The 25461-nt window shown below is 46.6% G+C and overlaps 1 protein-coding gene across 5 annotated transcripts in view; it reads left to right on the top strand.

Moving 5' to 3' along the window:
• The window catches only part of TTC13 (tetratricopeptide repeat domain 13), a 1871796-nt gene that overhangs the window by 1313824 nt on the left and 532511 nt on the right, over positions 1-25461 (top strand). For all 5 annotated transcript variants that reach the window (XM_069606893.1, XM_069606895.1, XM_069606894.1 and 2 more), the window contains one exon: positions 24222-24305. In XM_069606893.1, coding sequence (XP_069462994.1) covers positions 24222-24305 — 84 coding nt within the window. The remainder of the gene's footprint in view (positions 1-24221; positions 24306-25461) is intronic.

The raw sequence follows: 25461 nt of genomic DNA, 5'->3' as shown, positions 1-25461 counted from the left end.
CTTAAATCTAACAATTCTAGATCACGTGATTGGGCCTTATGTCTAGTATGAAAAACCTGGGTCATTTCTGCCACTAGTAAATCAAAGTCGTACAAGGTAGGGCTGTCTTTTTCTAACAAAGGGTTGGCCCAGGCAGCTGCAGTACCTGCCAAATGAGACAGTGTAAATGCTGTTTTAGTGGTGGAATCTGGGAAGGCCAATGGTCTGCACAAGAAATGTAACTTACATTGATTGAGGAAAGTGCAGAACTTCCTAGGGTCACTGTGGAATCTCTCTGGAGCTGCTAATGGAAAGGGAGTGGGAACCACCACGGGAACGGGTGGTGGCACACTGGGTCCTGGGGGGGGGTTGTGATGCAGCATCCCCGAATTCTGGATCTGCAGGAAGGGGATGTTGGACACTTTGTATGGAATCAAGATGTTGGTGAATGGCGGTGGTGGCGGCTGCCATATCGGCTCGTAAAACTGATTCTTTGAACCAAAGCGGCCACGGGGTCATCAGCTGAGCCTCCATAACCTAAACGACAACTGGCTTCACAGTCTGCCGAGACTTGATTGTTGTGAAGATTAGAGGGGCCTCCATCCCCAAGTACCACACAGGGAGAGATAATGACTCTCTATGCGATCCTTGAGGCCACAGGTGGGAGATGCTGGAACGCTGGAACCACTTAGCACTGGAAACCCCAAGGCCGCTGTAAGGCAAACAATTATTAGTACAATCACAGTTGCAGTATACAGAACGGACTAGTACTGTCCAGGAAGAAGCTTACCGAAGTGTAGTAGTAAGGTCGCTGCAAACCACACAGGGGCCTGATATACAGCTACGTGGTGGCGCGTGAGCAGCACCTTCAGATGATGGTCATGGTGACTTGGGAGGGTGGGCAGAGTAGTCAACAGTTGCTGAGCCCACCTGCAGTTGTTGACATGGAAGACGTGGATATACATAAGTTCGTGAGAAGTGAAAATCAATCCAGGGAAGAACCAAAAGAAGTCCGGTATGTAAGTCCTGAGGTCAAAAACAGCCAGTTATCCACAAGAAAAAGCACTAAATCCGAAGGGAAAGCCAAAAGAAGTCTGTAGTTCGAGGTCCGAGTTCGAGTAATCCAAGAATCAAGATTGAAGAGCAAACGCCAAACAGAGTTGTGAAGAACAGCTGTGAAGCTATGTGTGGTCGCGGCAACTCTGCTTTTATGCTGTTTGATTCCTAGTCACATGACCCAAAACAGAATCATGTGATCGGGATCTCCTTGTCACGTGATCCGGAAGTGAACGCGACCGCCTGACTCTGCCTGACCCAATGCGCCATGGCAGTTGCCAATGCAGAAATGAATACAACCGGGACCGAATGTGACTTTTGCTATGATGTAAGGTATGGACCCCAAGCTGCTCACGCGGCCCCCATCCTTCATGTGTACCGGATGTTTGATTGGGCGTGCCTCGGGGAGTCTAGCGGGCATGTGGACATGATGCATGACAGATATCAATGTAAAAGATTAGACCTGTTGAGAAACAAATATCCAAGTGAGAATGCCAAGAGAAAATCTACAGACCGAAGTAAAAGAGGGTTAGAAAAGAACATCCCCTCAGCACCTCCACCCATTATAAAGACAACAAGGAAGGAAAACCCAGATACCATGGTAACACCTAGAGCTACTCAGATAGATACACCAGATATCTCTACAGCGTGTTGGCAATGGCTGCCAACTATTTTTAAATCCAACTTTACAAGCAGCCTATCATGAGAACTGCCTCCTATGTTCCTGGAATACTAGAGGTTTTAACCATCTATCCAACGATGATGGATTATTAGAATATAATAACCTCTTTCAAATAATTGCATTACAGGAAACATGGATGCTATACCTCTGTGAGTTAGATGGACATAGCAGTAGCCAAGTGTTGGCGACAAAAAGCTCTAAAGGCTGTCCGAAAGGCGGTCTACTTGCATCAGTCCGACACCCTTGCGTTTTAAGTCCCTTACACTGGTCTGAAATGTTTTTGGCTATCGTAGTTAAAACTGAAGTTATTACTACACCTGAGATTATTATCATAAACATATATGATCCTCCTAATTTGGTTTATACTAAAAGCAACTGCAAATTAGTCAAGCAAATATTGAATTCCAATAAGTAAAACATCCCAGTAATTGTAGTCGGTGATCTAATTGCACAAATATTTGATGACAACTATGAACCTGGAAATAGTCATGAGACGGGTCCAGTATCTAAAAGCAGAACTGATCGCCACGGCAAGATGTGGTCATCCATTGATGACCGAGTACAATTTCACAATGCTTAATGGAAATACTGACAGAGACTCAGCTAGAGCATTTAGTAGAATCAGTGGTCAGTCTGGGATGACTATAGATTACGTGTTCACAAATGAACTCGCTAAGGCTGTCATATGCGACATGTCAGTAATCAGTCGAGAGGAGAGCGATCATCTGTAGACATTTTTTGCGACATTATAAGAAAAAAAAAAATACTCGTTGTGGTTGACGTTGCCATCCCAAGCGTGTGAAAATAACAATACAGAGATATGGAGCACACTTAGAGGTGCAACAAAAAGAACAGTCCCCATAAACTGTGTTCCAGCAGAAAGTTGGAAATGTCATATACACAGAACACCTTAGGTTCAGAGTCACCTAGCGATGAGTCGTATCCAACAAAATGCTATATGGAATTCAACAGTGTCTGTAGCTGAACTTACAAAAATTGGGGCCAAACTTCCATCCTCCCGCGCATGGGGTCAGACGGGACATGTACTGCTCTTCTTAAGAAATCTACAGGTGCATGGGCATCAGTACTGCATCCTTAGTTTAATAAAATAGGTAGTAATGGCATTCTACTCATGTTATGGAAAGAAAGTATTATACTTCCTATTTATAAAAAAGGATTATATGGCAATCCATTTCAAATTATAGATTGCTAGCTATTCCTGGAAAATTATTTGCTCGTGTTCTCCTTGAAGAATTAAATGAATGGATTGATGCTAACTCTATTCTCCCCATAAATCAGACTGGTTTTAGAAAAAACTCCAGTACAAGTCACAACCTGATTTGTCTTAGTTCTACAATTGAATACGCATGGAACTGTCGCCAACTTCCAGTGTATGCTGCATTTGTAGATTTTAGTGCGGCATTCGACAGTCATGAGGAACAGACTGTGGAACAAACTTGTGGCATGTTAAGAATGATCCAGCTCTCATATACCAACACCAAAGTAAGAGTACCGACAGACAACCCTGGTCATCTTGCTGATCCTTTTAATACAGTTTGAGGAGTGAAACAGGGCTGCCTATTAGCGGCGACACTCTTCAACTTATATCTGGCCGATCTTGTGATAATATTTAACTGTTCAAATATATGTCCGATTAAGTTTGGGACATTGAGATACAGCTGGCTAGGCTATGCAGCCGACTTGTTAACAGTCGATTATACATCAAAGGGATTACAGGTTTTGTTGGATGCACTCGCTGACTATGCTAAATTGAATGGGTTACATATTAATAAAGAAAAACTAAAATTGTAGCTTTCCGGCCTAAAGAAATGATGCAGAAAAAATCAAATGCATACTGGAAAATAGTTAAGAAGGCTGTAGAACAAGTTAAAAGCTATCGTTATTTAGGAGTCATAATTGATGAGAAGCTGAGTTGGAAGGAACAACTACAAGCCACAGAGAACAAATGTATGTCAATAGCACACACTGAGCGTGTTTATTGGACGCCAACGTGGTATTTCTATCAAAACAATCTTGTTATTGTACCCCTCGACAATAGCACCCTGTCTGCTAAATGGTTCTGAAATATGGGGGCACAGACTTGTTTATGAACTAGGAAAACTAGAAGCTAAAATCATTAGATTGCTATTTCGTATGTCGCCTTCTCTACCCATTGAATTTCTTTTATTAAAAATGTCTCATGAACATTTCTGGAAATTTCGAATACAAACTATGATGTATGAGAAATTATCTAGGATAAATAATACAACAATTATGAATGTGTTGTTGGACTCTTTTGAAAATGTCAACTTCTGTACAGATGGGAAGTATGAGCCTGCTTGTTGCGATACATCGGAAATGGATCATGGAAAATCTGTTAACAAATAACACCATGTCTACAGGCCAAAAAAACATTACTGTAAAAAATTGATAGAACATTTCTGTGAGAAAGATATGGTACATTTGGCATCATTATCAACTAGTAGTACCTATATGACCTGTTGGCTGAGAAGATCAAATCGGGGTACATATATAGATGCATATATAAACAGTACAAGTATGAGGAACTATCTAATATGTAAGTTCAATCAAGCAGAAGTACTGGAAACAATAGGGGCACATAAACATTTAAAACACGAAGAGCAAAATTGTCACCTCTGCGGTACCGATTTTTTAGAAACTGTGGAACATGTATTGTGTAATTGTGAGAGTTTAGAAAGTATGAGAAAGAGTCTTATGAGCTTCGTCAAACAGTGGTGGCTTTTTAACCCCGACAGAAAAGTGGTCTATTTTAATGAGTGGACATGATATTACTCTCATTTATCATGCCATGCGTCTATATAAACAGATCATGGACATTTTTAAATTATTAGAAATTATATCTTTTTTCTGATATTGTTTTATTACTTTTTTAGTTGGAATTGATAATGTATGAAATGTTGTGTTGTATGTTATGTACAAAGCCCAAAGAGGCTATATGTATTTTTCTTTTTTTTAATAGTGCTGGGGAGGCTTCCTTTACATGTCATCCGACAGGGATATTGCCTCCCATTCCGTCAGCGTCGCCCAGGCCATGGCCCTCTGGCCACCTGTGAAGAAGTGACGTGACAACCAAGGATGCACAGTTTGTGTGGCATGCTGGACAGGAAGGGGTTAATCGGGTTGTACGCAATGGTTACGAGAGTGAAGGACTGTCTGGTGTGAGCCAGGGTGTGGATGTGGAGAGGGATGGAGTTGGGTTAATTAATTGGTACTGTTTTTTTTGGAGGAAGAGGCCCACCAGGAGGGGAGGTTGTGCCACGAGGGACGGAGGAGACTGCAGGTCACGGGCCGGAAGAGGCGTTTGTCTGGGCGTGTTAGCCTTCCCGGGAAAACGGTACCAGAGGGCCGACGTGATTAGACGCAGAGGCGAGAGCGGAAGACCAGGGTTGCCACGCGGAACGCCGCCAACGAGGGAGCAGGTGAGCCTGCAGACGAGAAAAGGGATTGGGCGGCGAAAAGGGTGAACTCCCAAGCGGAATGCCGCCACCGCAGGATTTGTTTATAACCGGGACAGTCTGGGTCGAAACTTTACAAGTAGCGGACCATCATAGGTGAACTGGGACACCGGGTAGGGGTGAGGTAACCACTGTCCTACTACCAGAATGTTGGGCTACTTATCCGTAACCGTTGGAAAATAAAATAAAGAATTACATACAACTTTCCTTGAGTCTCTGCGTGTAACGAAACCCAAGTAGTGACACCACCCCTTTTTTTCCCAGACAAGGGGGTGGCCCTTTTTTCCCAGACCCCATCCTTCTGTCGAAAAAAGCACAATTGAGCTGGTTCCACGCTCAGAACGAGGAAGTGGTGGTACTCTACCACTTTTCGATGAAGGATGAAGGCTTGCTCCCCATTCTGGATCTGTAGCTCCTGAAATTGTTCTTGCGCAAGGACAAGTTCCAGATGGTTACTCTAGCCCAGAACCTGCATGCCCGCGATCTGCAGTTCTGGTTGTTTTTCCTGGACTTTCAGGATGCCTACTTCAATTTGCCAGTTCAGTGCAAGAACAGGAAGTACCTATGTGGGCCCACATCATTACCGGTTCATGATCCTGCCGTTCATTCTTTCCTCTGCTCCTAGGGTTTTCACCAAGCTGCTGGCAGTGGTAGCAGCTCACCTCAGGAGGAAGGGCACTCATGTCTTCCCTGACTGGATGACTGACTCGTCTGTGCTCGCTCCCCGTATGTGGTGTTGGAGCACCTATTCTGAACATGCACTTTTTGCACAGCTTGGCTTTTTTTTCCCTTAAAAGCCTCAGGTTTGGCAGTCCAAGTCTGTCCGATTCATCAGGGCATTCTTGGACACTAGCCGGGGCAGTGCTTTCCCACCCAAGGATCGATTGGTGAACATCTTTCAGATGGTCAATGTCCTCCAATCCCAGGCACAAGTCCTGGCCTCCGCTTTCTTGTGCCTCATGGCCTCCTGCATCCGTAGGTGAGGCTGCACGTGAGACCGCTTTAGTGGCTTCTCCGTTGCCAGTGGTTGCAGTTTCAGAGCCACATGTCAGACCTTCTGCAGGTCTCCAACCAGTTGTCTCAGAATCTTGTCTGGTGGGCCTTGCAAGCTGAGAGGCATTTGTTTGTCCAATCTTGAACCCAGGTGACGGTTGTCACTGACACATCTCCGATTGGTTGGGGGGCCCACGTGTCGGGCCCAACGGTGAGTGGACTGTGGTCCCCTGCAGAGTCTCTGTAACACATCAACTTGCTGCTGCTTAATTGGGGGGATGGGAGATCAGGCTGGCCCTGGTGACTTTCCTCCCCTCTGTGGAACGCATGACAGTGCGATCAACACAATGCACTACCTCAGCAAACAAGGTGGTGTGGGGTCCTTGCCTCTGTGCAGAGAAGCAATGCGACTGTTGTTCTGGGCTCTGAAGAACGGTATCTCTGATGGCGGCTCATCTGGGCGGACAAGAGAATGTCACAGCAGATGCCTCAAGCAGACAGACTTCAGCCTCCCACGAGTGGGTGCTCTGTCAGGCAGTTCTGTAGGAAATCTTCTCCTTTTGCGAGACTTGTCAAGTGGACTTCTCTGATTCCAGTGTCAACAGAAAGTGTGAGTTCTGTTCCAGGAAATTTCCTCATGAAGAGGCTCTGGGGGGATGCACTCACAGTCGAGTTGACTTTCAACCTCCTTTATGCGTTCCAGCCTGCCATTCTGCTAGTTCTCAGGAGGTTGCTCCTGTTCGGAACCACAATGATCCTTATTGCTGTGGGTTGGACCTGGAGAACGTCTTATCCAGAGTTGCTGAGCATGTTCTACTCTCACTGGCGCATTGAGTCGACTTGCTCTTCCAGTCAGGGGGTCGGGTCCTCCAACCGAATCGCAGCAGTCTGAACCTTCATGCTTGACTACTGATAGGCTGAGGTACAAGGAGTGAGACTTGTCGAAGGGCGTTCAATGTGCTCCTTTCAGCTCGGAGGCCCACTCCGAAATTCATCCATGCCTGCAGGTGAGGTAAGTATTTGGTTTGGTGATGGGAGAGGGACCTGGATCCTTTATCCCGTCCTCTATCCCCTGTATTGGATTTTCTGTTTTCTTGGCCCAAGTGGGCCAGCAGATTGGCACTGTAAAGGGTTACCTCACCGCTGTTTCGGTTTTCGAGAGGTCCCTGGAACAGGGCTTGTTTTTCACAGTCCCCACTGTTATGCACTTCTCTTGCAGGGTTTTTATAACCAGTTTCCATCCCGCCAGTCTGTGGTTCCAGCATGGGATTTGAATTTGGGGTTAACGTTTCTCATGTGTGCTCCATTTGAGCCCCTCCATTCCTGTTCTATTAGGGTACTCGACGTTAAGTTGATTTTCCCGGTTGCCATCAATTCTGGAAGACTGGCGAGTGAGCTTCAGGCGTTGTCTGTTTTACCTCCCTATTTGTTTTTTTCCAAAAGAAGGTGACATTGAATGTGAGACCTTCCTTTCTGTTTAAGGTGGTCTCGGATTCCCATTTCTCTTTTTTTCCCTCTGCCTCACTCTTCAAAGGCAGAGGAACGATTCCATCGGCTGGACCAGGTACGGGCCCTCAAGTTCTCTTACTAGAGCGGCTAGGAAAGATTAGCAGCATTTCATTGGTTACGCTGGTGCTTGTGCGGGCAGGGCTGTGAAGTCTTTTATTCTTTAGAAACATACACAATAGATGGTTGTGATTTTTTGTCGTGCATAAGGGATTCCCTTGTTCTGTTTGATTTTTTTTGTTCCAGGCAACATCTAAATTGTGTGGTGTACAGCCTCTATCTGAGAATTTGTCAATCATAAGCTAGAATTCTCTCTTGCATTGATCTTCATCACTTACAGTCCTGTTCACTCTGAGTAACTGGGTATAATGTAATCTTTTGATGGTAAAGCTCAAGCTGTGAAGTCAGTTGTGATGTATGTATGTCTCAATCCATCTGGTACCACCTTTACATCTACAAAATGTACTCCTGGGTTACCAATGTTGGCTGAGAATGGGCTACGTCCATCTAGCCCATTGATAAAGTCAAAAAGGTCTTATAGTGCCCCCAAAGGGACATGCCAGATAGAGAATGTCATCTATGTAACGACCCAGTATTTTATATATGTATGCCACAGATCATGAAGAATTATATAATGGGACTCAAATTTGTGCATGAAACTGTTAGCATACATGGGTCCCACTGTTGAGTCATTTGTTATAGTTCTGTGTTTTGGATGAAATTGAGTATTATTGACTACAAGGGTGCTGGTGTAAACTGCCTTAGTCCTTGTTGATGTTTGTGACCATTTATGTGCAGGTGTGATTTACTGGCCCTGGTTGCTTTCTTCCCTTTGGTACAGGGCAAGAATGGTTGCTGTGCCAGGGGTCAAGTCCTAAAAATAAAAGTGGGGTACTCGTCAACAAACGCAATGGGATGTGACATTGCCATAAATTACCATATTAAGGTAAAATATGAACATTTCATTAAATTTGCTTTGTATAACCACCCAAATTGCACAGGACGGATGGCATTTGCCTTCCATAAAATAAACGCGCACACAAAACCAAGAGTGGATATTTTCTTCTAATAGTGTTTTTGAAAACGTTAAAAGGTGTGTATGTTTTAAACTCCAAGAACCAATACAAATGTTTTCCCTGGAACACACCGTACCGGAATGAGACATTTCACCTTTAGTTGTTATTTTTCATCATATTATATAGTGCAGTGGTGAAGTGTCCAGCCTGCAAACCTGACGACTGCGGTTTGATCCCTGAGGTTGGCTTAAATTCATGAATTAAAGGAAGACTTCCAATGTTGCTAATTTTAGCTTGGGGGACTGAGTCCCACCCTCTGAAGAAAGGGGGTGGACTCTGCCCACCCGCGTGTACCCTCGACTTTAGCCCTGTGCTATGCACTACCTCAACTAATTGGGTGGTGTGGGCTCCTTGCCTCTGTGCAGAGAGGCAATGCAGCTGTGCTTCTGGGCTCTGGTGAACACATCTGACGGCAGCCCATCTGGCCGGCATGGTGAATGTCATTGCAGATGTCTTGAGCAGGCAGACTTCGCCCTGCCATGATTGGAAACTCTGTCTGGAAGTCCTGCAGGAGCTGTTCTCCCAAGGGGATCACTTTGACGGTTGAGTGGGATTTCTGTGTTAACACTGATTCCTGTCATGCTGCTGGTTCTCAGGAGGCTACACCTGTTTGGCTCCATGATCATTTTGATTACTCCAGACTGGGTATGGGAAACATGGTGGCTGGATTATCTGGACATGCCCATCTACCCTCCCTAGTTCCTTCCATAGAGTGTAGATCTTCTCTGCCATTCAGAAAGAAGATGCCTCTAACAGAACCTCACCAGCCTGAACCTTCATATCTGGCTGCTGAAGGTTTGAGGTATAAGGAGTGGGATTTATCTGAGGACTTTCTGGACGTACTCCTTTGTGCAAGGCCTGCCACCAAATCCATTTATGTGTGCATTTGTCATAAAATTCTAGCTTGGTGCCACGAGAGGGATCTGGCCCTTTTACCTGTCTCACATCCTCTGTTCTAGATTTTCTGTGGCCTGGATTGACATGCAGATTGATTGGCACTGTGACGGGGTATCTTGCTGCTTTTTTCGATTTTAAAAATGCCCCATTGCAATGCTTGTATTTTCACACTCCCCATCGTCGTGCAATTCTTGCAGGGATTGTGTAATAAGTTTCCCCCACACCAGTTGGTTGTTTCTGGCTTGGGACTTGAATTTAGTGTTCACGTTTCTTTTGGGTGCTCAGTTTGAACCTTGCCATTTTTGTTCTTTAAGATCACTCGCCCATAAGGTGATTATTCGGGTCACCGTCACTTCTGTTATCGGCAACACCTCCCTATTTGGTTTTCTCCAAAGAGAAGGTGATGTGGAGAGTTAAGCCATCACTCCTTCTGAAAGTAGTCTCAGACTTCCATCTCTCTCAAAAGATCCTTCTTCCTGTCCTTTGTTTAGACAGGAACAATTACATCGGCTGGATCTGGTGCAGGCCCTCAGCTGCTACATCTCTCGAACAAGGGAGTGTAGGAAAGATGTCCATCTTTTTGTTTATGGTGGTGCACACGCTGGTAGGGTTGTGACCAATCAGAACTTGTGAAGGTGGTTCATCCTCTGTATCTTGGAGTGCTACAATCTGGTTGGGAAGGATGTGCCCAAAGGTCTCAGGATCATTCCAGAAGAGGACTGGCTGGCACATCTGTTCTGCAACATGAAGTCTCTGTTCTGGACATTTTCCAGGCAGCTTCTTGGGCATCTCTCCACACATTTGGAAAGCATTACTGTTTGGAGTCTGTCAAGACAGGATGCTTGTTTTGTTACAGCCGACCTTCAGAGTTTTATGGTTAAGGTGGTGTACTTGCTCTCCTCCCACTTCCATAACAATGTACTGCTATGATAGTCTATCCGAGATGAGAATCTGTGGGAGAAAGAAATACATTAGAAGAATACATTACTTACTACTCTGTAATGTTCACTCTGAATGATGTTGATCCTGCAGATTCCTTGTCGCCTTCCAACCTACCCCTCTTGGCAGATCGCTAGTACACCTTGGTTCTGCGGTCCCTTAGTGTCAGAGTGCAAGGGAAAAAGGGTCGATCAAAGATCACAGGGCTCTGCATCTCCATATTAGCCCTAACTTTTTGGTTTACATAGATGCGTTGGGTGGAGCAGCCCTGCATCTCTTGGTGGATGAAACATTTTCCGAACAGCAGCTGCACTGGGTGATGGAAATATGAGAAACCTGAAGGTGTCTCACCCGCTAGTCCCCGGAGATCTGTCCTCCAGGTGGCCAGGACACGGCCATCGCAATTGAATCCAGTTCTGGTGGGGTCGACCGGTGGGGGCGGATCACCTGGATGCCTGGTGTTCGGGGAGTGGAAGTGGGACGCTGAGGATTGAGACATGGTACCCCCTTCCTTGAAACACCTTTTCCCCATCCTACCCTGTAGGACATTTAGAAGCTCTACCTCCTTCCCTTTTCTGACACAAACACTTTCTTACACCGGAACAGAAAACGGACTAACACCAGAGCCATTGACCGGACATGTCCCAACACACTGGTCAGCCAGCATCAACAATCGACAACGGCCACGCAGACCTGACAGTCCTTTACCTTCCCCACAGGTATAAAAGGCGGAGCATGAAAGCACACAACGAGCAAGGCCGAACGCACAAGGACACAGCTATACTGGACTGGCAGTTCAGGCGGAGGAGAAAGGTGACAAGACCTGGAAAGACAAAGGGGGAGCTGCCGTAGCCCTTTTCAACTCTGACCCGCAAAGCCTCAGAGGGAAATCTTAAGACCGGGAGTTAAAGCTGGCGTCTGGAGGAACAGATGTCACCGATGCAGTGGGGCCTCCCAGAATTGATAGCACAGGCAGGGAGGCGTGCTGGCTACTGTGGTACCGTCCTTGACTCCAGAGGCAACACAAGCCAACTGGTTCAACACAGCCTGTGAGTCTGAGGAATCTGATAGCAAACCAACGTGCGTTGAGCCCAAGGTTGCAAGTGGCAACATTAGATGAACGCAAGAGCTTGGGACAAAGAACTTGTGTGTGTTTGAACTTTTGTGAAAGCCCAGAGAAGGGCCAGCTGCAGAGTGGTCAAGCGCCGCAGGAGTGCTCATTCGAAGGCCTCTCGCTGGCCCCTTTTTTTTGTTGTTGCTGGAAACTGCAAGTACCAGAAGGCTCTAGGAAAGGGCGCCATGAGATGTCAGAGTGGTTCCACAAAGGTCACGTCAAATCCTTTGTGCAATCGAAAGTCTCTGACCCATGGCTGAGAGACAGATAGTGGAAGGGAACGCTGCTTTCTGATAAGATTGTGAACTGTGAAATAAGGTAAGTGTGAACCCGACAGAGTAATGCCAAAAGAAAGCTAGGAGAAGGGAACCCACTCTTTATGATGGAAATGACCAAATCGAAACTGTATTAAAAATGCATGAACTGTGTTAAAGAAGGCCGTAGTGAACCCGACGGAGGGAGGCCCACTTTGCAAGGAGGATCCGAGCCCGGTGCAGGGAGATCCTAGGGGCAAAGAACAGTCGCCCAGGTGCAAGACCACCGAAGGAACTTTTGTTTGTTGTTTTGAACCAGCAGGCTTTCTAAGGGATGAGATTTTGAGGAAAGAGAGAGTTAGCCCTTGAAGGTTCTGGTATCGTTGAACTGGAATTGTGAGCCTCATGCTGCAGAGGCCCAGGAGTGTGCTGTGTTCTGGAGTTCTGCCTTGTCCCGTGCTTGAATCATTTTGAGAACACTTCTTTTCTGGTGAACATTATCCCACACTCCTTTTGGTAACTTAGTGGTAAGGATTTGCAATATTGTTTTTTAGTTTAGGCCCTTCTTTGACAAGATGCTACTAGGACTGCCTTATTAATATCTGATGGTCGTAGCTTGCTCCCATTTCAGCTTTAGGTTTAGATTAGGCGTTTTTGTCACCCCTGCATACAGTTGTATAAACACCCTTGAACTGTGATCACTTGTGTCTGTCTTTACCTTTGCCACCATGAGTTCCTTACAGAAATCACAGATGAGGAATCCGTAGGAGGAACATTGATCAGAAAGAAAATGACCCAAAGTTAAATAATTTCTTCTTCTAATGTTCTTTATGATGGATCCACTATTCCCCCAGAGATTCCTCGTCCAACCCTTCTAACAGACTGCTCAAATAATCCCTTTTTATCCTTTGCATGTGACAGTTCTACCAGCCCTCACCATTTGTGATTCAGGAAAAAGGGGTGGAACTGAGGTTAGAGGGAGCATACAGCTTTCACTCGAAACCTAATGTCCCAGGGAGGTCAGGAATTTCCCTGAGGAGCTCTATAGTGAGGAGGGGGGGTTGATGGATTAAGCTGCTGACTTATGAGAGGCAAGTGAACTGGACCTGCTTTCTGCACCAACTCCCAGAAAACCTCAGGCTTCATTACAGTGGTTGATGACCAAGTTGGCTAGAGACCGTTGGGTTATCGGCCCCTTCCAGACTCAAAGTTCAGTCCGAGCCGACAGACATTCTTGATGAAGGTCTGCAAAGGGGGAGACACTTCTGCCATTTAACGTGGCAGTACAGACCCCAGTCCTTGATTTATGAACAAAGCATGCCTTTCTCCCAACTGTGACCTGTTTGTTCTCTCAAATCAACCAGAATAGGGGGTGGGGTTTCTCCTTTTCCGTCCAGGCTCCCACAAAATGGAACGCAATTCTCCTTAGCATTCGTCAAGTAGAGGATCACCTTGCCTTCTGGAAGGCCCTCAAGACCTGGCTCCCCATCCCTCTTCTCTAGCCCCCTTGACATGACAAAACCTTTTTGCCACCTGTGCTAATTATCTCCCCGTCAACGAGGCTGGGTCAGAAATGAGACCCTCATAGTACTGAGACGCACAGAGAAAGGACTCCAGCAGAACGCAGGTTTGGAACAAATGAAACCATAAACCTTTCAAGACACTCTGGTACGTATCCCACTCCATGTCAATGGAAGACAGCCACAGGCATTGCCACCTATCCACTCTCATCTGCAATCTCAATCACAAGCCACTAGAAGACACATTGCATCACACCTCTGCCAATAAAATGCAGCTAAGTCTCACAACTAAATTCTTTGTAGCTGGACACATAATTAGTCTCCTGGACTCACATATACTTTCCCTATAATTTAACAACACCCATCCACAAGTCTGCTTGATAAGTCGCAAGTAGGGACTTGACTACTGCAACCTTCCTTCATATTGACTAAAATGCGCACACGCATTCTATGCTCCTGTGACGAATCTCCCATTCCACGTACTTCGGTCCCCCGAGGGTGTTTACCTACAATGCTTTGTGCCCATTCCAGTGGTAATAGGCGCTATAAATTACATTGCACACCTTCCCTGAGAGCCTTGTGGTCCAGGCTGCAACATAATCCTGAAGACCTTGTCCTTCCCATCCTTGCCTCCTGACAGAGAGTAAGAGGCTGGATGCCCAGTGCCTTCCACAGAGAGTGGATATACTCTTTCATTCAGGGGGACGAGTACTCCATCCGAACCTCAACAGCCTGAACTTTCATTCTTGCCTCCTGAGACGATGCCGTATTAGGAGTGGGATTTGTTGCATGGCATCCTGGCCACTCTACTCTTAATTCTGAGGCCTGCCACAAAATACATTTATGCCTGCAGGTGATGTAGATATTCGGCTTGGTCCCAGGAGAAGGATCTGGATCAGAGGCGGACTGGGGGGCCACCAGCAGCCTAGGAAGTAAGGGACTCCAGCCTGTTGGAAATATCTTCAACTCTCTGTGACTTTCTTGTTCTATTCTTTCCTCGGGCCCGAAACAATCTGCCGGTCACACCCTGGATGTTCTTATCTCATCAGACACCCACCTCTCCAACCCTCTCACCACTCTTTTCTCTTGGACTGACCACTTCCTTTTCTCCTCTCACCTGTCCCTCTCTGTCCCCCAGGTAAAGCCAACCACAGCACTGCCACCCACCTTCTCGGTCATCCGGCTCATGAAGTGTGTGTCAGTGGAGGCTTTCACGGCTACTTTCTCTCCTCCTCCTACACCTGTGGCTGACTCACACTCTGACACAGCCTTCTCCAACCTGGATCTCTCCATCTGTAACACTCTTGATCTCTTTGCCCCTTTCATGGGAATCATTTTGAAGCCCACATCCAAGTGCAACCCTTGGTATGATTGCAACCTCGTCACCCTTAACCGCAAGTTTAGTGTGGCTAAGAGGAAGTGGAGGGCATCAGGCTCATCCTCTGATAAACTGGCCTGCTGCCTGCTCTAAAGGCAATACAAATTTGCTGTCCTGTCTAAGAAGAGAGCGTACATCCAAGCCCACGTCTCTGCGGCCTCTAACAACACAGCCGAACTTTTCACAATCTGCAAACAGCTGGCCAATCCTGCTGCACTCTCCATCTCTCCTGTTGCCTCCCAGGCCCTTTGCACGGCACTGGCTTCTCACTTCACCACTAAAACTCAGAACATCCTGTCCTCTCTCTCCTCTTCCCCTCCCTCTACCTCTACCAGCCATCCCTCCACATCCTTTCTCCTCCTGCCCATTGTTCACTCCTGAGGATGTTTCTAGAAGTCTTGTCCAAGCAGGTGCTCCCCTGCTCCTCCAGAACCATGAAGGACCACATCGATACCCTCGTCCGATTGCTGCAATCACTCTTTTGCCACTGGAACCTTCCCTTCTGCCCTAACGCACTCCCTCTGCCGATCCCTCCTCTCCGGCAAACTACAGCCTGATCTCAAACACTCCTTTCCTCTGCAAAATCCTGGAAAAGCTGGCCATCTGCCAGCTTGCTCTAAATACTGAATCTGTTGGTTGTCTCCATGAATACCAGTCTGACTTTAGAGCAGCCAGAAGCATGAAAACTGCTCTCCGGAAAACCTGTGAAGGCTTGCTCCCTAATCTCTACTCTAACCTTGCTTCTGTCCTCATTCTCCTTGATCTATCCTCTGCTTTTGTGCACACTACTAGCTGCACCTCCTCAGAAGAATTCTTCCTTTTGTCACTTTCCCTGAAAAGCTCAATGTCCAGAGCCCTGGTACACTCTAGGCTGGACTACTGCAACAGCCTCTTTCTAAATCTGCCTGCCTCTACTCTTCGCCCTTTGCAACTAATCCAGAACAGGACTGCAACACTTGTCCTTGGCCTCAAGCCGGGATCGTATCTCTCCAGCCCTGAAATCTCTCCACTGGCTCCCAATGGCTGCAAGGATCAAGTTCAAGACCCTCTGCATTGTCCACAAGGCTTTCGGGGGCCACATTACATCCACATTTCATCCAACTCTCTCGTCCTAAGTATCTTCCTTCTCGAGCCCTCCGCTCATCCAACTTTCTGAGGGTCAGACGCTTCTCCAGGCAGAGGGTGGGGGGTAGATATCCATCCTCGGGTGGAACAGCCTCCCCGCCTCTCTCAAACTTGAGCAGGACCACCTAAGGTTCCGGAAGCAACTCAAGATCTCTCTCTCTCTCTCTCTCTCTCTCTCTCTCTTTCTCTCTCTCTCTCTTTCTCTCTCTCTCTCTTTCTCTCTCTCTCTTTCTCTCTCTCCTCTCGCCCCCCCCCCCCAACTTGTTACCTGGCCACCCTCTGAACCTCACTGGCACCTGCACGACCAGTAGCCCCTCACACTGTATCTGCAACCCTACAATCCGCTGCCACCCTGCACTTACTTGAGCCACCACCCCGGCAGCAGCAACCATGCTTTTTGCCACTGCCTTGTTCTTGCTGCACTTTCTCTGTTATCCATTTAAATGGGACACATTTTCTCAATAACAGAAGAAAACCTATTTGGCTCTGCCTTGGCTTGAACATGTTCTCTGCAGAGTAAGCACAGCTCAGAACAAGATACACCTAATGCAGTAAGCATTTGGTCCTGCATGAGATCATGGCCCATGCAGATGAGTTTTTACCCCAAGGACCTTAGAAGGGAATTGCTCTGTAGAGTTTCACAAGCCCTATAGTTATGCTAATGTGAGCTTATTAATTGCCCTGTTTCTGTTGATGCGGCCTGTGGCTTTGAGAGGGAAGGGGGGAGGGCTCGACCACACATAGGGAGGCAGCCCTAGACCAACACCAGAGCATCCCTGGTGCCTTTTAAGGGACTGGCTAGCCAGCGAATATCCGAACTGCTCACCGCCCAATCGACCCATGATTTAGATCCTTTTACTTGTCTCAGATCCTCGGTTAGATTTTCTGCTTACGTTGGCGCGGACGTACCTGCAACCTGGCACTATGTAGGTGTACCTTTCTGCTAGTCCAGTTTTCAAAAGGGCCCCAGAACAGAGCACGTTCTTGACAATCAGTTCCCCCATGCCAGTTTGGGATTTAAATTTAGTATTGACTTTTTGGGATGTACTCTGTTCGAGTCCCTCCATTTTTGTTCTTTAATGTTGCTTGCCCTTAAGGTGATTTTCCTGCTTTCCTTTACTTCTGAGTGAGCTAGCTCCAAGCACTATCTGTGAGACCTCCCTATTTGTTTTGTTTTATCAAAGAGAAGTTGACAATGAGAGTGAGACAATCCACCCTCCTCAGGGTAGTCTTGGATTTCCATCTCTCTCAAAATATCCATCTTCCTGTCTCTTTTCCTCCACCTCATCCTTCCAAGGCAGAGGAGCGATCCTGATGTGGGCCCTCTGCAACTACGGCTCTCGGACGAGGGATGGCAGAAAAGATGACTAGCTTTTTTTGTTATGCTGGTCCTCTTGCTGGCAGGGCTGGGACCAAACAGACACTGTCTAGGTGGATGAAACTGTGCATTTCGGGATGCTACAATGTGGCTGCTAATGATGTGCTTGAGGGTCTCCAATCTCATTTGTCCAGGGGACTGACTGCTGCCTCTACCCTGAAGAGAAGAGCCCTTATCCTGGACATTTGCCAGGCAGCTATTTGGGCCTCGCTGCACACGTTCGCCAAACATTACTTCTTGGATTCACAGTCTGGGCAGAATGCTCGCTTTGGTAGAGCGGTCCTTCAAACCTTTCTGGTATAAGTGGTGTTCTTTCTCTCCTCTCTCCTCTAGACCTACGTACTGCTATGGGAGTCTATCATAGATTAGGAATTCGTGAGAATTCATTACAAGAACAAATTACTTACCTCTGTGTAATGTTCTTTCGAAGGGATTGTGTCCTCCGATGTATTCCTCATCTTTGATAGATCATCTCCCAGCTTGCTGGCCTCGGAAACATTTTTTCAGTAGAGGACGCTGCACGTCGACGTCCCTCGAGCCGATGTCCTTTGACGGCCTCCGTATCGGCGCCGACGTCATCACGCGTATAAATAGACTCGCGCAGCGTCCGTTGCTTAGTTCCGTTTTTCCACGCTTCGTGGGGCCTCGGAATATTGTTGCTCAGTTCTTCAGTCAAATATATCAATTATTCCTCGTGAATACCGACTCGTACTCGATGGCTTCCTCACCCGAACCGACGACTCCACGGTCCGGCTTAAAAAAATGTCGAGACTTGGAAAGAAAATGTCGTTGACGGATCCTCACAGGATCTGTTTGTGGTGCCTGGGAATCTAGCACCATTGTTGGGAGTGCGAGGACTGCATGTCCATGACTGGGAAAGCCTTGAAGGAGCGTAAGGGGAAGCTCGAGAGAGGTAAGGCAGTTAAAACATCTTCGAAAGTTTCCTCGGCGGAGTCGAGACATTCGTCTCCTTGCCATCACAAAAGACATTCTCGTTCTAGGTCTCGAAGCTGTTCCCATCACTCTTCGAGATCTAAGCATTCAAAAAAGAGACATCGAAGATCCCCTTCCTCGACTTCGTCTTCCGTTTCCCCAAAAAGGGTCTCCTTCCCCACAAAACATAGCTCTCAGGCTGAGTGGGAGGAATTCAGGAAAAAGATGCTAAGCCTCTTCAAGAAAGCGGCCTCGACCGCCTCGTAGACTGCTGAGGGTGATTCCCTGGGTGAAAGACCCGAAAAATCAAAAAGCCGCAAGTCGCAGTACCCTGCGAAAGAATCCACTTGAGAGCGTCACGAACCCTTGAGTAAAGGCAAAGTTGCGTCTTCGCCGTCGTCGAAGATCCCTTCGACACATAGATCAGCGTTGTCAACGCCGTTATCGAAGGGTTCTTGGACGCACAGGTCAGTCGAGTCGACGCCGTCTTAGACGCCGAGAAAGGATAAACCCACGGCCACCTCACAGCCAGTGGCCATACCCAGAGCCTCGAGCACGAGAATGTCGTCGACAACCTCGAGTAGAATCCCGATACTCTCGAGTTCATCGAGGCCTCTACCACCTTTCTCGACGCCTTTTTCGATGGCTTTGAAGCCTTTAACGTCCGCGTCGACAACGTCTACGTTTTCTCAGTCAATCATGACGAATTTGGTTCCTTCTGCTCAGGAAATGGGATTTATACCATTTTCAAGACCTGATCACTCCAGAGTCTTATCTTCCATTAATGAAGAAGGGGAGGATTTGGATCAGGAAAGACCTTTTTAGTTGCAGGGATCTGCAACTCCTGCACTAGAGGAATTTACCTCTGAGGAAGGTAGGTTGAAAGACCTCCATGAATCCCTACAGGAAGCAAGTGGGTTGACACTTCCCCAGAAGTGGAATTTGCCACATCAGACCCAGGGGAACATGCTGACTGAAACCCCTTATAGAACCTTGATGGCAAGGATAATAGAGTTTATGGGATGGTCCACGCCCTCACCTGCTTTTCAACAAGACGACCTCACAGACATCTTGGTCAAAGGTCCACAGGAGGATCCTGTGGTGCCATTTCATGCGGCATTACAAAGGAGAATATTGGCAAACTGGGAAACACCTGAGGTAATCCCGGCGGTTAACAAAAAATTATCAGCTAAATATCGGGTGTCTTCTGCTGACCCTGAATATTTATCCAAACACCCAACTCCAGAGAGTTTGGTTGTTCAGGCAGCTACTTCAGCAGGTAGTAAATCGGCTTACCCTACTGTTCCACAGGACAGGGATGATAAGAGATATGACTCTATGGCCAAAAAAGTATTTTCCGCATGTAGCATGGCGTTGAAATCCATCAATGCTACTTGTACTCTCGCAAGGTTCAGCCACACACTTTGGGAGTGTGCTTCATCAGCGGCTGACTGCCTCCCGGAGGGAGAAGAAAGGGAAGTGTTTCTCAACATCATTAAGGATGGTAAGGACGCAATGTGCAAATCCCTTCAGACTGGCATCGATTCTGCTGACAGCATCAGCAGGGCCATGGCGGCAAGTACAACAACCAGGAGATTTGCTTGGTTGCGAAAGTCTGGTTTTGCTCCAGATGTGCAAAGCAGACTCTTGAATATGCCCTTTGACCGCTCTTCTTTGTTTGGTAAGAAGGCGGATGACAGTTTAGAAAAACTACAAACATCAAAGGCAGCAGCAAAATCCCTGGGAGCTGCAATCCGTCAGACACGATATCGCCCCTCAGGAACCTCTTGGAGAGGTAAGTCCTTTCGCTTTTATTCCGCATTCGGAAAAGACAGAGGATAGCTGGTTCAAAGGGGTCCGAAAAAATTCACCTGAGGTGGACGGGGTAAAAATGCAAAAGCCGCAGCAGCAGCAGGTGCCTCTTTACCCTCGGCATCTACATCAGCCGCCCTCAAACCGTTCTGAGGACTCTCCTCACAAGACACCAGTAGGGGGCATGTTAAATCAACATCTGACGGAATGGCAGGCTATTACGTCAGATGCTTGGCCATGGGAGACAGTTGCCCAAGGTTACTGCCTGCCCTTTCTACGCATCCCTCAGTCATCCACCAGGGAACAGCTCTCTGAAAGTTCCAGATCCACTCCTCTTGCAGGAAATTGTAGACCTGTTAGAGAAAGGTGCCATAGAACCGGTACCTGTAGCGGAGAGGAACAAGGGCTGGTACTCCCCCCTAGTTTCTCATACCGAAGAAAGACGGAGGACTGAGACCTATCTTGGACTAAGGAGAATTGAACAAGTTCCTCAGGAAGGACAAGTTCAAGATGGTAACTCTCTCTCAGATCCTTCAGGCCCTCCAGCTCCAGGACTGGCTGGTATCTCCGGACCTCCAGGATGCTTATTTCCATGTGCCCATCCATCTCAAACACAGGAAATACCTGAGGTTCGCAATTGGCGGCTCTCATTATCAATTTCGAGTTCTGCCATTTGGGTTGACCTCCGCGTCAAGGGTCTTCACCAAGCTAATGTCGGTAGTGGCTGCAAGTCTAAGGAGGGAAGGGATCCACGTCTACCCCTACCTAGACGATTGGCTGATCAGAGCTGTATCTTCGGAACAAGCTCAGATCCAGCTAGATTATGTCTGCCACTTCCTTCACAAACTGGGCTTCTCCCTCAATTTAAAGAAGTCACAGATGATACCATCACAGAGACTCCAGTTCATTGGAGCGGTCCTGGACACTTCCCTGGGAAAAGCCTCGCCACCTGAGGTGAGGGCTCAAGATATTCTGCAGATGGTCACCAAGTTTCAAAATGCCCAACGTCTCCCAGCCTTCGACTTTTTGAGTTTGCTAGGCCTCATGGCATCCTGCATCTTCCTTGTACCAGAGGCTCGCCTGAGAATGAGATCTCTTCAGTGGGCACTGAGAACTCTGTGGTCACAGTTCTCAGGGAGAATGACGGACCTCCTTCAGGTTCTGGACAAGGTGGCTCGAGACCTTCAGTGGTGGGCCTGCCAGGAAAACATCTTGAAGGGGGAACTGTTTTGGCAACCATGGCCGGAGATAACAGTAGTCGCAGATGCCTCAATCACGGGGTGGGGAGCCCATACCAACGACTTGACCATCAGCGGTCGTTGGTCTCCATCGGAGTCCAGACTACATATCAACCTGTTAGAGCTGAGAGCAATCAGACTAGCGCTGAAAGATTTTCTGCCATCTGTACAGGGGAAAAATGTCCTGATAATGAGGAGGCGTAGGATCACTGCCACTGTGCAGAGAGGCAATGCAGCTCTGGTTTTGGGCAATTCAAGAAGGAATCGCTCTATCGGCAGTTCACCTAGCCTGAGAGAAGAACTTGATGGCGGACGCTCTGAGCAGGCAGGGCACAGTCTCCCACGAGTGGGAACTAGCTTAGGAAGTCCTTCAGGAGATCTTCGCCCTTTGGGGAACCCCTCAAGTGGATCTGTTTGCCACCAGTACGAACAGAAAGTGCGATCTGTTTTGTTCAAGGGAATTTCCCCCGAGAGGAGCTCTAGGGGACGCGTTAGTAGTGGACTAGGAGTTTCCATCCTGTATACATTCCCACCAGTCCCTGTCATTCCTCAAATGAACAGGAGGTTGAGAAGATTCCGGAGGACCATGATCCTAATTGCCCAGACTGGGCCAGGAGAACGTGGTACCCGGACCTTCTGGACATGTCCATCTGCCCTCCAATTCGTCTTCCACTCAAGGAGAAGCTTCTCTCACAGAAGGGAGGTCAGGTTCTCCATCCAGACATCAGAACCCTCAACCTTCACGCCTGGCTTCTGAAAGGTTGAGATACAAGGATTGGGACCTCCCTGATGACGTCATGGAAGTGTGGCTTTCGGCCAGAATGCCAGCAACAAAGTCTTTATACCGCTGCCGTTGGAACAAATTTTGCAGCTGGTTTAGAGAAGAGAATATCGACCCCTTTTCATGTGGTACACCAACGGTGTTATCCTTTCTACTCTACTTGGCAAATTCAGGCCTTCAAGTTGGCACTATCAAGGGCTATCTCGCAGCGCTATAGATCTTCAAGCGCACTGCGGAGGAGCCTTCGCATTTCAAATTACCCATAGTAATACAATTTCTAAAGGGATTAACTAATGTCTACCCTCCAAGAACTTTCCAGGTTCCTTTATGGGACTTAAATTTAGTCTTAAATTTCCTGATGGGTACTCCTTTCGAACCACTCCACTCTTGTTCGCTAAGATTTCTCACCCTTAAAGCTGTCTTATTAGTGGCTTTAACATCTGCTAGAAGGGTGAGCGAATTACAAGCTCTATCTTGTAAACCCCCTCATACAATTTTTCATAAAGACAAGGTTGTCCTACAGGTGAAGCCTAATTTCCTCCCGAAGGTGGTTTCTGAATTCCACATCACTCAGAAAATTACCTTACCTTCATTCTATCCGCTTCCCATCCAGGGAAAGAGGAAGAAAGGCTGCATAGGCTGAACCCAAGGCGGGCTTTAAGCTTTTACATCAGCAGACGTGCTATTATTAGGCAAGCAGACCAACTGTTCGTGGGTTACTCAGGGCACAAGTTGGGACTACCGATAACAAAACAAACCATTTCCAGATGGATTATTATGGCCATCCTGGAATGTTACAAACTAGCAGGGAAAGAGCCTCCTCAAAATCTTAGGGCTCATTCAACCAGGCGTATCGCAGCCTCCTTGGCCCTCTAAAGAGGGGTTCCGGTTCGAGACGTATGTGCAGCTGCCACATGGTCGTCCGCACATACCTTCACAAGATTTTACAACGTGGATTCCTCCTCTAGTCAAGAGACTAGGTTTGGCAAAGCCATATTACATTCGGTTAATTCCTAAAAGGAAACATGGCGTTTTACTCCCACCTCCAATTGCACACCACTACAATGGGAGTCTATCAAAGATAAGGAATACGTCGGAGGACACAATCCCTTCGAAGAACAAGTTACTTCTTACCTTGTAACGTTCTTTCGATGGGATGTTCCGGCGTATTCCTCATCGCCCCTCCCATCCATCCCCGCAGTAATACTTCCCTTGTGGTTGCAGCTTACGCTCCTTCAAGGTCAATAACCATTTCATGTAAAACAACGGTTAACGTCAAAACAGAACTAAGCAACGGACGCTGTGCGAGTCTATTTATACGCGTGGTGACGTCGGCGCTGATACGGAGCCCATCGAGTGACATCGGCTCGAGAGACGTCGAAGCGCAGCGCCCTCTGCTGAAAAAAAAATTCAGAGGCCAGCAAGCTGGGAGATGATCTATCCAAGATCAGGAATACGTCGGAGGAACATCCCATCGAAAGAACGTTACAAGGTAAGAAGTAACTTGTTCTTCTGATGGATGTTCCTATGCGTTCCTCATTGCCCTCCCAACCTGACCCTCTTAGTTCTGCAGTCCCACAGCATCAGAGTGCCAGGGAAAAAGGGTTGAACTAAGGGGTGCAGTACCATATTCGGCATGGGGTACGTAGAGGCGTCAAGCAGACCTATTGCAGAGCTGTGATGCACTCCCGATGGTAAAAAAAAAAGTTTCCAAAGAGCAGCTGAACTGTGAGATGGGTATCACAGATGAGGAATTTGTGGAAGGAAATCCATCAGAAAGCGGATTACTGAGAAGTAAGTAATTTTTCAATTCATCAGACACAATATTACTGATAAGTAATTATTTCTTTATTGCCTATTCTACCAACTGCTTTTATTTACATCTCTTGCATTTCATGCTTGTATATTCTTGGGTCCAGCTACTTTACCTTTATTCAGTTCCTCAAATGTTTACATTTCTTTGCTATGATGTTGTTTGTATGGTATATTTTCACATGTGTAAAACATAATGCATTCAATATTTTTAATTTACTACATTTCTTTCTTTTTTTCTCAACTCACAGGGGCCAAGTAATAAACATGAGATACGAGGCATACTTTGAGAAAATACTTCATTTCATCAAAGACAGGATCCTTGTTTATCATGGGTAAAACTAATGAATTTTGTCAGGCATGTGCCTTTAATAGTGTTCCAGTACATTTCGCCCATCAGACAGCATCACAAAGAATGTTGAATAAGAGTTCTCTTTCCTAGTTTAGCATTGGTAATCTCAAAGGAAAAAAAGGAGCCATGTTTTTCATAAAAGGGAAGGTAATAACATGCATGACAATAAATTAACCCAACACCTACGTACATTGTATTCCACAGTATATCTGCAAGTTTGCAGTGATTCCAACAGACCACATTTTTTAGTTCATGGTCTTCTAGTTCGGATCTTAAATGTCGACTTTTTATTTTATATATGTATGTGTGTGTTTGTAGGGGTAGTATTGGAAGAGGGGTAAGGTAGGGAGAGAGTAGTATGGGGGAACCCCCATGTAAAAATGAGTCAAAATTCAAGAGTCTAATTAGATAACCAACTAACTGGTTGATGGAATCGCATAGATCCATATCTACAAAAGTAGGCCCTTAGGTAAGGTAGGTCCCTAGGAGCAAAAGGTCAACCATTATTACCGTTCAAACTCTGACGAGGAACCCATTTTTTATGATGTTGTTTCTTCCCCACTTGAACGAAATCTATATTTTCATACCTAATTAATGGCCATTTTGCCACCTTATAGACATCTATTTATGAATAGATGTCCCTTTTTGTTTCTTGATTGAGCAACATATGTGGAAGCCTTTGTCAGCCAAGGGGCATGTATATGAATCTTATTTCCCATGATCAGTCTTAAAGATCGTAATTCTATCAATCATTAGAATGCTGCAGTTGTACTTACACAAGTTTTAGTGAGCAGGATTTGACAAGACCTAAAATTCAGGTGAAGCCAGCACCATAATGGGGAAAAGGTACAACCAAAGTAGGACATTGCATCTTTCCTGGATAAAGTCTGTCAAACTAGTGTAACCTATGCAGTCAATACTGCTGCAAGTGTAAAAAAAAATGTTTTTATGCATAACAAATATCAAGGAATCAGGAAATAGTCTTGATGGCAGGCACAAACATTTAATTTTGTCCAATGCGGTATTGACATCACTCGGGAGGCAATGTCATCACGCTGGGTGCCGTACCGGCACTAAGGTAAATAAATGTAAATTACGTGATTAGCAAAAAGTTAGATTGCCTTTAAAGATGTAAAAAG

The sequence above is a fragment of the Ambystoma mexicanum genome, chromosome 4p (assembly GCF_040938575.1).
Source record: "Ambystoma mexicanum isolate Mex_15411 chromosome 4p, UKY_AmexF1_1, whole genome shotgun sequence".
Lineage (NCBI taxonomy): Eukaryota > Metazoa > Chordata > Amphibia > Caudata > Ambystomatidae > Ambystoma > Ambystoma mexicanum.
This window is presented reverse-complemented; position numbering and strand designations above follow the sequence as displayed.